Consider the following 14,898-nt stretch of genomic DNA (forward strand, 5'->3'; position numbering starts at 1 on the left):
CCATCAGTACCTGTAGCAGCACCAAAGACAGGGGTAGGGCCTGGGGGTGGAACAAGAATAGGTATCACATTTATTTTTTCTTTACCAGGCACCAAGTTCTTTCTTTTGTCTTTATGTTTTAGAGTTACTGCACTTATCAGTTTGCAGCGGCCAGCATCCTCTCAGGTGCCTGCAAATTTCCATACACAGTTTCCACAACTTCCCTTTCATGTTCTGAAAGTAGTCTTTTGTCCAGCCTTGGTTGACCTTGGACTTTGCTAGACTTCTCACTTTCATTTTTCTTAATTTTTATACTTTCTTTTAAGTTCTCTTTGCTTCCACCTTGGCCCCCCTCCCCCCTGAAAAGCCCAACTGGGCCCCCTCCACCCAAAAAAAATTCTGGTGCTCCCCCAGTTGCCTCCTTTCTTTCTTTGCTAAGGTCACTCACCTCCAGCTTACTGTCTCCAGTAAGCTCCTTTCCATTCTGCGCAGCTGTTTTGCCACTACTCATGCTGGTCGGGCCATCCTCTGACATCTTCTGCTTTACCACCGGGATCCCCGCACCACTCCTCTCTGATACCTTGGTCCTGGCACTTGCAGCTCTGTTCACCTTTCCACTCTTTCCTTTACCTGCCACATCTCCAGGATCCCCCTGCTGCCGCTGTGCTGGGCGCTCCATCTCATTTTTTTTTCCGCCAGCCGGAGTAGTTTCAACTTCTGCCACAGACTTCCCCTCTGCCTCCATAGAAACTGGACTCTCCTTTCCACTGGCCGCGTCATCAGGGTTCCCTCTACTCCCTTGGTACTGTGCTACTGCTGGCTCCTCCTCCACTTCCCCGTCACCCGGGACTCCGTTCTGGGGCCGCTCCCCCTTCTCCGCTGGACCTTGCATCGCTACAGGGGAATCCTTAGCAGCTGGCAATGCTGTTAACCCTTACCGTGCCGGAGGATTTTCTTCATTTCCCTTCTTGCTAAAATCCTCCTGGGCAGCCACCATTTTCTCCTTTATACGTGCCTGATACAGGGTAAGATCTTCTATTTGGTCCCTATACCGTTGTCTTTCCCATACCTGACACTTGTTCCTTTTCTTTCTTGCCTCTGTGATGTGGTTGGATTCATATATTAACTCTTGTAATGACATTCCTGCCAGGATCTCTTCTGTACTTGAATCTTCCTCCGATTCTGAGTTTAACCCCTCCGATGCCGAACTCTCCTCCATACTGCACTCCTCCTTTTCTTTAACCCCTAACCCCCCCCAGCATCTGCAGATCCCCCCATAGGAGCTAGCTTGCCCCCAAAGGTACTATCTGCCTGCTCAGGAGGCTCGGGGGAGGCTTCATACCAGGATACTTTTTCCATTTCTTTTTCTTTTATTTTTTCAACCAGCGGCACCAGCCGCTCTCCTCCGTCCTGCAGCTTCCCCCATCCCCCTTTACAGGGACTCCCGGCCACCACAGCATACCCCCAGAGGCTACACCACCTCCAGGAGTACCTGCTATTAGCACTGGAAGGGGGGCTACCACGGACAGGGACCCTTCTTGGGTTTTCTCCGCTCCTTGCGGCTCCGTTCGCCGCTCCCCTTCTTTAGACGGACCTGCAGGCACAATTTCCCCTTCAGCAAGAGGACCTTTTGCGGCTCTGACTTCGGGGATCTCCGCATTCAGTGCTGCTTGTTCCGAGGTACCCCCCCTTTGCATGGAGGGGTTATATAGCATACCTCTAGCCCCCTCAGGTCCTGGGCAATCCGATCTTGACTCCAGCTGCTTTCCCTTCTGCTCCTTTGCGGCAGCCGCCATTGCAGTCCTTACAGATGTTTTTTCATTTAGTTTCTTTTTAACTTTTACTGGGGAAGCCTGTAAAATCCTCCGGGACCTCCTCAAGGTAAAAGGGTACCTCCAGGCACCCCCTAATAATTAGAGACAGAGACCCCAGCCGGGCCCTTCCAGGCAGGGGAATCCCCTAGCACAGCTGCCTGCTCCCAAGTTCCCACAGCTGGGAGAGGGGGCGGGATCCCTCAGGTAACCAGATGGAGCCCAGGAGCTCCTGCAGACACGTCCAGACACGTCCAGAACTGAGTAGTATACTGGTCCCCACAATGCAGCACAGATATTGAGCACTGATCCGGAGAATAGAACTGAGTCTGACATGGAGCTGCAAGATAAAGCAGTGGACAACTCTACTGTACTACTATATACTGGTGGTCACCACAATGCAGCACTGTACTACTATATACAGGTCCCCACAATGCAGCACAGATATTGAGCACTGATCCAGAGAATAGAACTGAGCCTGACACGGTGCTGCAAGATACAGCAATGGACAACTGTACTGTACTACTATATAGTGGAGGTCACCACAATGCAGCACTGTACTACTACTGTACTGGTCCCCACAATGCAGCACAGATATTAAGCACTGATCCGGAGAATAGAACTGAGTCTGACACGGAGCTGCAAGATACAGCAATGGACAACTGTACTGTACTGCTATATACTGGTGGTCACCACAATGCAGCACTGTACTACTATATACTGATCCCCACAATGCAGCAAAGATATTGAGCACTGATCCGGAGAATAGAACTGAGTCTGACACGGAGCTGCAAGATAAAGCAGTGGACAACTCTACTGTACTACTATATACCGGTGATCACCACAATGCAGCACTGTACTACTATATACTGGTCCCCACAATGCAGCACAGATATTGAGCACTGATCCGGAGAATAGAACTGAGTCTGACACGGAGCTGCAAGATACAGCAATGGACAACTGTACTGTACTACTATATACTGGTGATCACCACAATGCAGCACTGTACTACTATATACTGGTCCCCACAATGCAGCACAGATATTGAGCACTGATCCGGAGAATAGAACTGAGTCTGACACGGAGCTGCAAGATACAGCAATGGACAACTGTACTGTACTACTATATATTGGTGGACACCACAATGCAGCACTGTACTACTATATACTTGTCCCCAAAATGCAGCAAAGATATTGAGCACTAATCTGGAGAATAGAACTGAGTCTGACACAGAGCTGCAAGATAAAGCAATGACCTACTGTACTGTACTACTATATACTGGTGGTCACCACAATGCAGCACTGTACTACTAGATACTGGTCCCCACAATGCAGCACAGATATTGAGCACTGATCCGGAGAATAGAACTGAGTCTGACACGGAGCTGCAAGATACAGCAATGGACAACTGTACTGTACTACTATATACTGGTGGTCACCACAATGCAGCACTGTACTACTATATACTTGTCCCCACAATGCAGCACAGATATTGAGCACTGATCCGGAGAATAGAACTGAGTCTGACACGGAGCTGCAAGATACAACAATGGACAACTGTACTGTACTACTATATATTGGTGGTCACCACAATGCAGCACTGTACTACTATATACTGGTCCCCACAATGCAGCACACTGAGCACAGATATTGAGCTTTTCAGGCAGAGAACGTAGCCACATCCTCTCCGCTCAATCGACTATGCACGAGTGAAAATGGCGGTGACACGCGGCTCTTTATATGGAATCCGAATCTCGCGAGAATCCGACAGCGGGATGATAACGTTTTCCTCCGTTCGGGTTTTGCGTATTATGTGGGAAGAACCGAGGCTGCCTCCGACCCGTGTAAACCACGTGAAGTTCGTGGGGGTTTGGATCTCGACGAACCGAACCCGCTCATCTCTAGTTATAAGACACAGTGCTCCCTATGGCTACATGCATTTTAAATAAAGTTTCTCGTGGCCACTTACAGTATATGGAACCTCTTGTAAAGCACAATACACAAACAAATTCTGCAAAATATAATAGTTTTTTCTTCAACAAGTAGATCTTACTAGCTTTGGGGCTCATTTACATTTGGATGTACTGTAAGTAATTTTTATGACACGCCTCTCAGATGGAGCAGTACATGTCCGCAATGATAGTTGTTACTTTCACATCTCCCTGAAATGCTTTTTCAAAAGTAGGCAAGTATGCTTTAAGTCGGGTTCTGTTGTATAACCTGGGCAGAGTCAAGGTCTGCAGAAGCATGACCGGAACACCAACTGTCAGTGCAGTGCTATACGCTGGAATTCCAACTGCACTAAGTGGGTGTAATAATTCCACTCATACTGTATAGTCATTTTGGACAGGTTGGTATTTGGTGACCGGTGGTTGGGAGACTGGCGGTCACCATACCGACGCTGGGATAAAATCTGTCAGATGGCCAGCAGGGGGGGTTTCGGCCAGCACAACAAAGACCCTTGCGGGCTCGTTGCGCTTGCCACAGGTTCTATCCCACTCTTTGGGAATAGTCCCTGTTGCTCGGCATGCCAACTGGCGGGCTAGTCAGTGTTCATGATGCCAGCGCTGGTATTGTAACCACATCCTTTTTGGACTTGAGGAGCCTGCACATTGCAAGCGTCTGGTTGTTCATTTATTGTTCCTCTCCCTGATGTTAGATCGAGACCATACATACCTCAGTCCTTTTCTAGGTCACTAAGCTATACAACAGTGAAAATGTGATATAAATTCATACAGTAGTTTTTGTGTGATGCCAGAATGTACAGACACAGTCTAAAGGCCCATACTCACAGAGAGATTTCTGCAAGAGATGTGTTCTGAGCAATTTATCACGGGAGATGTCCCTTGAACATCCCGGTGTCTAGATCTCCCATACACACGTGAGATCTGTGTTGAGCAATCTGTGCTGAGCAATCTGTGCTGAGCAATCTGTGCTAAACAAAAAAAAAACCTATTTAAATAGTGGGTTGGTATTATAGTGAGGGGGGTGGGGAGAGTGTGTCTTTTTCTAAACAAAAAAAAGACCTTTTTAAATAGTGGGTTGGTATTATAGGGGAGGGGAGGGTGTGTCTTTTTCTGTTGTGGTGTTGCAGTGGCCATTTTAAAATCAGTGCCTTCATTGCTCTGTGTATAGTTGGTTTGCCTTCTGCACTGTGCTTTGAGAGTTTGCTGTTTATTTAAAAGTGCTTCTTGCCTTTTATCATGGATGAGTACCAGCTGAAGATATTGTACTGCCAGGCTGTTGCAGTGAATGGTTTGGACAGAGAGAGAAGGATGAGGGAGAGGAGGGAGAGGAGACCTACTCGGTCTTGCTGGACCAAGCAATGGCTTTTGGAGAGGGACGCCATGTCTCATACACCGCTTCTACGTGAGCTTCGGGACAATAATCCTGAGGACTACAGGAATTACCTGCGTATGAATGATGATATGTTTCAGGAGCTGCTGCAACTGATGTGGACTCTGCCAGGCTGCTTGCTCAGGCCGACAACTCTGATGTGGACTCTGCTAGGTTGCCTGCTCAGGCCGACAACTCTGATGTGGACTCTGCTAGGTTGCCTGCTCAGGCCGACAACTCTGATGTGGACTCTGCTAGGTTGCCTGGACTTGAAAGGCCACAGTCCACACCTAATCCCACTTTAAAGGCTAGAAAGGTCAGGGACGACTACCTGACCTTTTTTAATGGAGTAGGTGCAGTGGATTGGCAAGACTCCTACATTTAACTGCTTTTATGTTTGATAGACATTACATATGCTTGATTGGTTTTATATTTTATTGTATTTTTTTATTTATTTATTTCCAAAATAAATAAAAATGTATCTTGTTTTAAACTTCTGTTGTCAGAGTATGTACCTGTGTGTGTTTTGCATGTATATTAAAAAACAACGTACCCATTAGGAACTCTGGGGTCAGGTATACCCAGGACACTTCACGACTGTGTCGTTTTTTGTGGGGGATAAGTGAGGACTAATGGGATCCAACAGTGTGAACCAAGTCAGGCATACCTGTGTGTGCCATCACCCCTGTGTTCCGTCCCAGTCACTGTATCACCTCTGTGTCTGAGGGGGCGCAAATTTACAGTTTGCAGGAGGGCGCCGGACACCATAGCACTGGCCCTGGGAATCAGTATGATATCCCGGCAGCAGGCATCCCGACAGTCATAATCCCAACGTCGGGATGGCGGCCACCGGAATGCCGGCAGCGGCTCGAGCGCAAAGAAGCCCCTTGTGGCTCGCTTTGCTTGCCAAATTTTTAGTCTCCCTCTATGGGTGTCATGGACACCCACAGGGGGAGAATATGTCAGGATTGTGGCTATTGGGAACCCGACGCAGAGATCTTAACCGCATCCCTCTGTAATAAATGTCCCCTATAACAGTACCTTGAAGGTAGGGTTGTCCTCACTTATCTCCCCTTAAAAAAAGAAAAAATTTTTTAAGGGGGGATAAGTGAGGACAAATTTGGTCCAACAGCATTCCAATCATAACTCCCCCAAAAATTAAAAATATAATGATAAACCATAAAAAATACACAACACTTCTTTTTTGTTTTGAAAATAATTTACTTATAAAAATATATTAATTTTTAACACTTATGCAACTGGATTCATCGATAAGAATGACCAATATCCCAACGTTCAAAAGTCCAGGACAAAAAACCGACACTATGGTAACTATGAACAACATAAAAGAGTCGAGGAAACATGGAACAATTTGTCCAACGGAAACTAAAAAACTAATTAAAAAATTTATAATTTAATAATTGAAAAAAGTACAATGTGACAGAAAAAAGATTTCTGTGATTTCCACAAGTTGGCGCAAAGGAAAATGCAGCCAGGTGGGAACCTATGACTCGGGAATGGATATAACCCCTTAATCCAACAGAATGAACATACACAAAAACAACAATTGAGTCAAAGGCTTCCTTCGGCGCATGGGAAAAATTGAGGAATGATTGAAACTTTCCTCAACCATGTAGTATAACGTATTAATAAGCGTACCCCCACTCACGCTGCAATGAGGTGGGTTAAACTCATCAAGGTATCTTTAATTTTCTAATGTCAAAAAGAGGGTCTCAGATGGCGTACCCCAACTCACACGATAATGGGAATCTGGACTCCTATCAAGGTTTCTTTAAGGTGTCTTCTAACGATAGTTTATGCAGGTGTGTCCTCCATACGTGATGACATCATTTACATGCGGAAAACGACAAGAAAATATCCAATGTATAGAATTTTCTATACCATACACTATAAACTGTGCAATTATATATTGTTATAGTAATTGTGATTCCTTCACCAGATTGTAAATGAGGCAGGCGTACCCCTCACTCACACAGAGATTAGATGTATAACTCGTATAAAGGTATCTTTGTGTTGAACGAGGGTAAAAATCTCATGGGCGTACCCCAACTCACACGTGAAGCAATGGATGGAATCTCATCAAGGTATCTTTATCTGGTCTTTATAACACACCCACACTCACACAGGGGTTTGATGTATGACTTCTAAGGTGTCTTTTTGTGCAGAGGGAAAGGATATGAATATCTCATGGGCGTACCCCAACTCACACGTCAAGAGGCAGATTGAATCCCATCAAAGGTATCTTTATCCTGTCCTTATATCAACACTTTATGCAAGGGAAATCCTCTGTACCAATCTTTGGCAGTATTAAACTCCAAGGCATAAATCCCAAAATTGAGAGAATTCAAAGAAAGAGAGTCTTTGTGTGACATATGGTTTCCAAAAACATCGGTAACATCAAAGTTCCAAAAATTTTTTTATTGAAAACCATAAGATATTTTATATTCCACAAAAATTGACATCTATAGCCTATTTGATATCAAAAAAATTTGATATCAAAAAAATTGTTGTCATCCAAAAACATAAATACAGGAATCATCATTTAGATCAACAAGTATGGGAAGATAATTTCTTCCTGGTGACTGCGGATGTAAGTTCGCTTTACACCATAATTGATCATACACAAGGTGTTGAAGCAGTAAAATATTTCCTAACACTTTCAGATTTAGATGAGAAGTTACAAGAATTAATTTTGAGTGGGATTAATTTTATATTAACCAATAACTTTTTTTTGTTCAAAAATAATTTTTATATACAAAAGACAGGAACAGCAATGGGCACTAGGTTCGCGCCAAGTTACGCCAACCTTTTCATGGGGGCGTGGGAACTGGACAATATATGGTCCAATAATCCCTATGGCGCGAACCTAGTGTCCTATGTTCGGTACATAGACGATATCTTTTTTGTTTGGAAAGGAGATCTTGATTCCTTGAATTTATTTTGTAATAAACTCAATAACAATAATAGAAATATTAACCTGAGTTTCGAAATAAGTCAACAAGAGGTCAACTTCCTAGACATTACAGTTTATGTAGAGGAAGGCAAATTAAATACCAAGACTTTTACAAAACCAACAGATTCCCAGTGTTACATTCCATCAGATAGCTGCCATCATCAAAATTGGCTCCAATCGATTCCAGTGGGTCAATTTAAACGCATCAAGAGAAATTGCACCGATGATGCGACATTCCAGTCCCAAGCTAATAGATTGGAGGAAAGATTCACCGCATGTGGCTATTCCAGAGATACTATAGAAAGAGCCAGAAATGAGACGAATGCAGTCCCACGCCATGAACTACTAAAGAAGAATACCAAAAAATCTAAACAAAATAACAAATTTGAATGGGCTTTTATTTCTGAATATGGCACCCATCATAAAAAGATAGAAAATATCTTTAAAAAACACTGGAATCTTTTGAAAAGAGATCCGTCCATCGGGTCATTAATACCTGACAAACCTATCCATATATACCGGAAGGCCCCCAATATCAAATCAGCATTGGTAGCGAGTCATTTACCATCTTCCACTTTAAATTCAAAAATAACATCAAAGGGGTTTTATAGATGCCTGAACTGCATGGGATGTAAAAACACTAAAGGAGCAAATAAGATCAATGAGATATGTATTAACAATCAAATTATTAAAATAGTGGATTTTGTCACATGCGATACAAAGAATGTGATATATGCCATAGGCTGCAGTTGTGGTCTTTATTATATAGGCCGCACATCCCGCCCCCTTAAGATTCGTGTAGGTGAACATCTCAGAAACATTCGAAAGGGATTATTAACGCACTCTCTATCCACACATTTTAAAGAACAACATAACTGTTGCCCGTCAGGAATAACGGGTATTTATGGGTTAAAAGTGATTAAACCAAATGTGAGAAACAAAGATTCATCTGCAGCGCTAGCAAAAGCAGAAATGAAACTAATTTATCAATGCAAAACTTTAATTCCCAGTGGTCTCAATTCAGATTTCGAATTGAAGTGGTTTCTATGAAAATTTTCCTGCCACATAGATGTTCATTTCACTTTATTCATCTTGTTTTTATGCATTCTTTTAGTAATTTTGAATGTCATTTTCAATTAGGATTAATGCTATCTATTACAAAACATCAGTTCAACAATATGGTTTAATTTTTCACTGTATATCAGTAATATATTTTTTACTGTACATTAGTAATAATCCATCTATATTTTTTCTCCTGTCATTGAAATATCACTGGCCATATGAAAATGTCAAAAGAAACCCGAATCATCTAAAAAGTATTGATGATGGAGGCGGCCGTGTATAATAAAAATGCTCTTGAACGCCAATGAAGGAGACAAATTGCAAAGACGCATGCGCAACACCCAAAGAGAGAGAGAAACTAAAGTTTTCAATATCACAGAAAACGGAGGAATACGATGTCCCGGAAAGAGAGGCAAGAACGCATGCGCAAAGGACAATCAAAGAACTACACTTCCCGTCATGCATAGAAGGGAAGTAGACACGTTGACAACTTCCGGTTCCAGCTTCACGACGCCACGGCAACCCACGATCCCATAAGACTACATTTCCCAAGATGCAAAGCGGCGAAATATCGGGTCTCTAATTTTCCCTATGAACTTTGTGAATATTGTTTGAATAACAAGATTATTATATGCACACGCTATCTGGAGACTATAAGATGTGAAAAATTCGATTTAGATTAATTTAGTAAACAAGGAGTAACGTTATCTTTGTGGGACTACATTTCCCATAATTCCGAGCGACATTTTGTCGTAGAATGGTAAAAGATAGATTCGCTCCTCTATCACAATATATTTATAATAATAAGGCACAACTTTGGTTTAATAATAGGGACCATATTTGCCTCTTTATGTATATGTAATTTTTAACGAAAATTTTTAATGAAAATGTAAATTACCAGCAATGAGGTCACTTCCGGTTTTTTGACTTCCGGTTAGGAGACAATTGGCTACAGGCATCATAAATAGCTGGCTTCTCACACAGAAGGTCATGTCTTGAAAAAGGTCCAGGAGACCGAAACGCGTCGACAGATCCCTGTGTGAGTAGCCATTTCATTCAATCGGAATTTTTTTTATTGAATTTTTAATTTTTTGAGTTTTTATTTTTTATTGAATTTTCAGTGGACATACATTTTTTAACTCCATTCCTGTATTTATGTTTTTGGATGACAACAATTTTTTTGATATCAAATTTTTTTGATATCAAATAGGCTATAGATGTCAATTTTTGTGGAATATAAAATATCTTATGGTTTTCAATAAAAAAATTTTTGGAACTTTGATGTTACCGATGTTTTTGGAAACCATATGTCACACAAAGACTCTCTTTCTTTGAATTCTCTCAATTTTGGGATTTATGCCTTGGAGTTTAATACTGCCAAAGATTGGTACAGAGGATTTCCCTTGCATAAAGTGTTGATATAAGGACAGGATAAAGATACCTTTGATGGGATTCAATCTGCCTCTTGACGTGTGAGTTGGGGTACGCCCATGAGATATTCATATCCTTTCCCTCTGCACAAAAAGACACCTTAGAAGTCATACATCAAACCCCTGTGTGAGTGTGGGTGTGTTATAAAGACCAGATAAAGATACCTTGATGAGATTCCATCCATTGCTTCACGTGTGAGTTGGGGTACGCCCATGAGATTTTTACCCTCGTTCAACACAAAGATACCTTTATACGAGTTATACATCTAATCTCTGTGTGAGTGAGGGGTACGCCTGCCTCATTTACAATCTGGTGAAGGAATCACAATTACTATAACAATATATAATTGCACAGTTTATAGTGTATGGTATAGAAAATTCTATACATTGGATATTTTCTTGTCGTTTTCCGCATGTAAATGATGTCATCACGTATGGAGGACACACCTGCATAAACTATCGTTAGAAGACACCTTAAAGAAACCTTGATAGGAGTCCAGATTCCCATTATCGTGTGAGTTGGGGTACGCCATCTGAGACCCTCTTTTTGACATTAGAAAATTAAAGATACCTTGATGAGTTTAACCCACCTCATTGCAGCGTGAGTGGGGGTACGCTTATTAATACGTTATACTACATGGTTGAGGAAAGTTTCAATCATTCCTCAATTTTTCCCATGCGCCGAAGGAAGCCTTTGACTCAATTGTTGTTTTTGTAATTGAAAAAAGTAGCCTCGTCCTCTGGGGGGAGCTGTGTACTCAGCATTGCTGAGTACAATCCAGTGGACAAAGTGCTGGTGGGAGGAGTGGGCAGAGTGGGTGTTGGTGGGGGTCCCGGCGAAAAAAAAGGGCGCTGTGGCGGAAGATTACCCGGCGGATAATAGAATGGTTGGGGATAAGGATACTGGGACTGTGGGGCATTTCGTGCGCGCCGCACAGGATTTGACATTAGATCCAGGTCATCGGATAGGTCATTATCCTCGGCCCTTCTCAATACATCAAATACTATGCGCCTGAAAGTTCTAAAAACAGTTTCGGGCATTACACGTATCTGAGATTCTATCGTGTTTGAAAATTGACGATAGAAGTCTGGTGGCCTATTAAGCATTTCCTCTGCCCGCTGGATAAATTGAACCGTGCTGGAGGATGCAGAATCGGAACTCAATGATGAATTCTTTTGTCTCCGCCTTGGTGGTGCTGTCGACCGAGATGGTGCTGTCTCCTCACCACTGAGCTCCAGTTCTGTTGCCTCTGTTGCGGAAGTGTTCATTACCTCCGGGGTAGATTCCTGTAAAAAAAAACAAAAAAAAAACATTAGGGCGTTGATTAAACAATGATAAAGTTGAACATTTTAAAGTGTTTTAACTTACCGGATTAAGGGTCCCCTCTTCCTCTGGCGTCTTAGGAGACTCTTTATCCAGGCTACCCTGTCCATGTAATTTCGCCTCTCTCTCCAAAAGGAATTTCATCTGTTCATAATACCATAGCGTCGGCTGGTAAACATCATCAGTTCCGGCTCCTGAACGTTGAGACTCGATCACGCGTGTGTGTTCCTTCTTGAACACCGTCCGCAAGTTTGCTATCTTCTTCTTCGCCCAAAGTAGATCAGCATCACTGTTATGGGCTTTGCTGTACTCCACCAATTGTCTGTAGGCCTGATCCTTCTTCTGTCTGTTTGAAAAATCCTTGCTACGGACCTTCCACAGACATTCGCTGGCCCGATACACATCAATGAATCCAGTTGTGAACTCCCGGTCCATGTAAGAAGCCATTGCTGTGAGAAAAATAAAACAACACTATTTAAATAACAAGCAAGCAAAAACTTTAATAAAATATGTTGACCCTTGCATTAAAAAAACCATGCCGCTTATACACGTGTTGCGCCAGGAAATGGTGCTTATACACACGCTGCGCCAGGTAAAGCCGCTTCTACACACATTGCAACCAGGTAAAGCCACTTAAGCACCACAAACATATAGTAACACCCCCTATCCCCCGCCTGCTAATACAGCTCCAAAGCACATTAAGCAGCCTGTGTAATCATACGGATACATCCATCTTCTCCTAGACCGCTATCACCAGCCGCATCACACTCCCCCATATATGTATCGCTCGATACACAGGACAGCCTCATAAAAACATAATTAATAACAACCCCCCCCCCCACCCGGCTGTTAATACAGCCCACACTCCAGTGGCGTGTGGCGAGGTCAGTGGCTGGTGAGGCACTACAGCCATAATGTTCGCCGAATCCTGCCGATGACCCCCTACTGCCGCCGAGCCAATGCCCGCTACAGCCCCTGTGTTGATGCCCGCTGCCACCGCCAATGGCTTACAAACTCGCCCACCATCAACTTACCCAGCCCTCCACCCAGGGCCGGTGCTAGGGTGTTCGGTGCCCCCCCTGCAAACTATAAATTTGCGCCCTCCCATATTCCTTTGGCGCGCACCGGGAAAAGGGGTGTGGTCTCACAAGTAAGGGGCATAGCCACACAATAGTACCCCCATTCCAAATTACGCCACAATGTAGCACAATCTTATTCATCATATACGTAATGCCCCACAAGTAGTAGTAGCATCCTTATACATAGTGCACCCCCAGTAGTAGTAGCGTCCTTATACGTAAGTCCCCCCAAGTAGTAGTATTATTGTTATATCTAATGCCCCCCAAGTAAAATTAGCATCCTATACATAATGCTCCCCCCAAGTAGTAGTATCTTCCTTATACGTAATGACCCCCCTAGTAGTAGCATTGTTACACGTAATGGCCCCCCCATTAGTAGCGTTGTTACACGTAATGGCCCCCCCATTAGTGGACATTCCCCATTAATGGAGAAGAGTCGGAATGGGTTAAAAAATAAAAAAAAATTGCGTGAGGTCCCCCCTCCTAAGTATAACCAGCCTCGGGCTCTTTGAGCCGGTCCTGGTTGTTTAAATACTGGGGAAAAAATTGGACAGGGGTTCCCCGTATTTAGACAACCAGCACCGGGCTCTTAGTCCGGTCCTGGTTCCAAAAATACGGGAGACAAAAGATGTAGGGGTCCCCCGTATTTTTAAAACCAGCACCGGGCTCCACTAGCCGGGGACATAATGCCACAGCCGGGGGACACATTTATGTAGGTCCCTGCGGCCGTGGCATTACCCCCCCAACTAGTCACACCTGGCCGGGGTTCCCTGGAGGAGTGGGGGCCCCTTAAATCAAGGGGTCCCCCCCTTCAGGCACCCAAGGGCCAGGGGTGAAGCCCGAGGCTGTCCCCAGCACCCCTGGGCGGTGGGTGCCGGGCTGATAGCCATGAGTATGTAAAAAAAAGAGAATATTGTTTTTTGTTGTGGAACTACAAGGCCCAGCAAGCCTCCCCCGCTTGCTGGTACTTGGAGAACCTCAAGTACCAGCATGCGAGGAAATAACGGGCCCGCTGGTACCTGTAGTTCTACAACAAAAAAAATACCCAAATAAAAACACAACACACACACCGTGAAAGTAAAAATTTATTAAATACACACTTACACACTCACACATACTTACCTACATCCCACGCCGGTCACGTCCACTTGTCCAGTAGAATCCAATAGGGGCACCTGTAAAAATTAAAATTACACTGACACACGAAGTAATCCACAGGAGGAGAGAGATAGAGAGAGAGAAATAAAGAGAAATTAATGAATACTATGCAATCACTGATGTGGGAGGACGTTCGCACAGACAGGGGGGAGTGCTGCTACTCTGGCTGGGAGGACGGAGCCGGGGGAGGAACGAGGGGGAAGGGGAAATTCCTACCCAGCCTCCGCACACATGCACCGCGCCAGAAGAAGCAGCAGCCCCCCCCCCCCCCCGTTCATACATAAATAATAAGGCCCCCGCCCTGTTAATACATAAATAATAATGGTGTCACCCTCCCTCCCCGGCTGTTAATACATTAATAATAATGGTTTCACCCCCCCTCCCCCCCGGCTGTTAATACATAAATGATAATGGTGTCACCCCCCCGCCCCCCCCCCCCCCCCGGCTGTAAATACATATATGAAAATGGTGTCACCCCCCCCCTCCGCCCCACACGGGTGGTCTTCAGTATGCCGGCGGTCTGGCTCCCGGCGACCAGCATATCGGCGCTGGGAGCCCGACAGCCGGCATACCGACACTTATTCGACCCCCCTGGAGGGAGAATAAAGTAGTGTGGTGCGCCACCGTGCCCGTAGCATGGTGAGCGCAGCGTAGCGTGGTCTCTTCCCCCCCCCCCCCCCACCGGCTAGTAGTACATTAATAATAATGGTGTCACCCCACCCCCCGGCTGTAAATACATACAGCCC

At 44.4% G+C, this 14,898-nt stretch overlaps 1 protein-coding gene across 1 annotated transcript; it reads right to left on the minus strand.

The window, feature by feature from the left end:
- Positions 1–11,290: 11,290 nt before the first annotated feature.
- On the minus strand, positions 11,291–12,383 carry LOC134934901 (uncharacterized). Its single transcript, XM_063930264.1, has 2 exons — positions 11,961–12,383; positions 11,291–11,878 (listed from the first exon to the last, which is right to left on the minus strand). The coding sequence occupies exons 1-2, from the start codon at positions 12,360–12,362 to the stop codon at positions 11,291–11,293; spliced, it is 990 nt and encodes a 329-aa protein (XP_063786334.1). The 5' UTR covers positions 12,363–12,383.
- Positions 12,384–14,898: the final 2,515 nt, after the last annotated feature.

The sequence above is a fragment of the Pseudophryne corroboree genome, chromosome 1 (assembly GCF_028390025.1).
Source record: "Pseudophryne corroboree isolate aPseCor3 chromosome 1, aPseCor3.hap2, whole genome shotgun sequence".
In the NCBI taxonomy this organism is placed as follows: domain Eukaryota; kingdom Metazoa; phylum Chordata; class Amphibia; order Anura; family Myobatrachidae; genus Pseudophryne; species Pseudophryne corroboree.

Bases quoted from the DNA above. Each gene is read 5' to 3' on its own strand.
- LOC134934901 (XM_063930264.1), bottom strand. From the start codon at position 12,362: ATGGCTTCTTACATGGACCGGGAGTTCACAACTGGATTCATTGATGTG. The intron at 11,879-11,960 runs GTAAGTTAAAAC...TTTTTTTTACAG, and splicing joins AAGAGGGGACCCTTAATCCG to GAATCTACCCCGGAGGTAAT.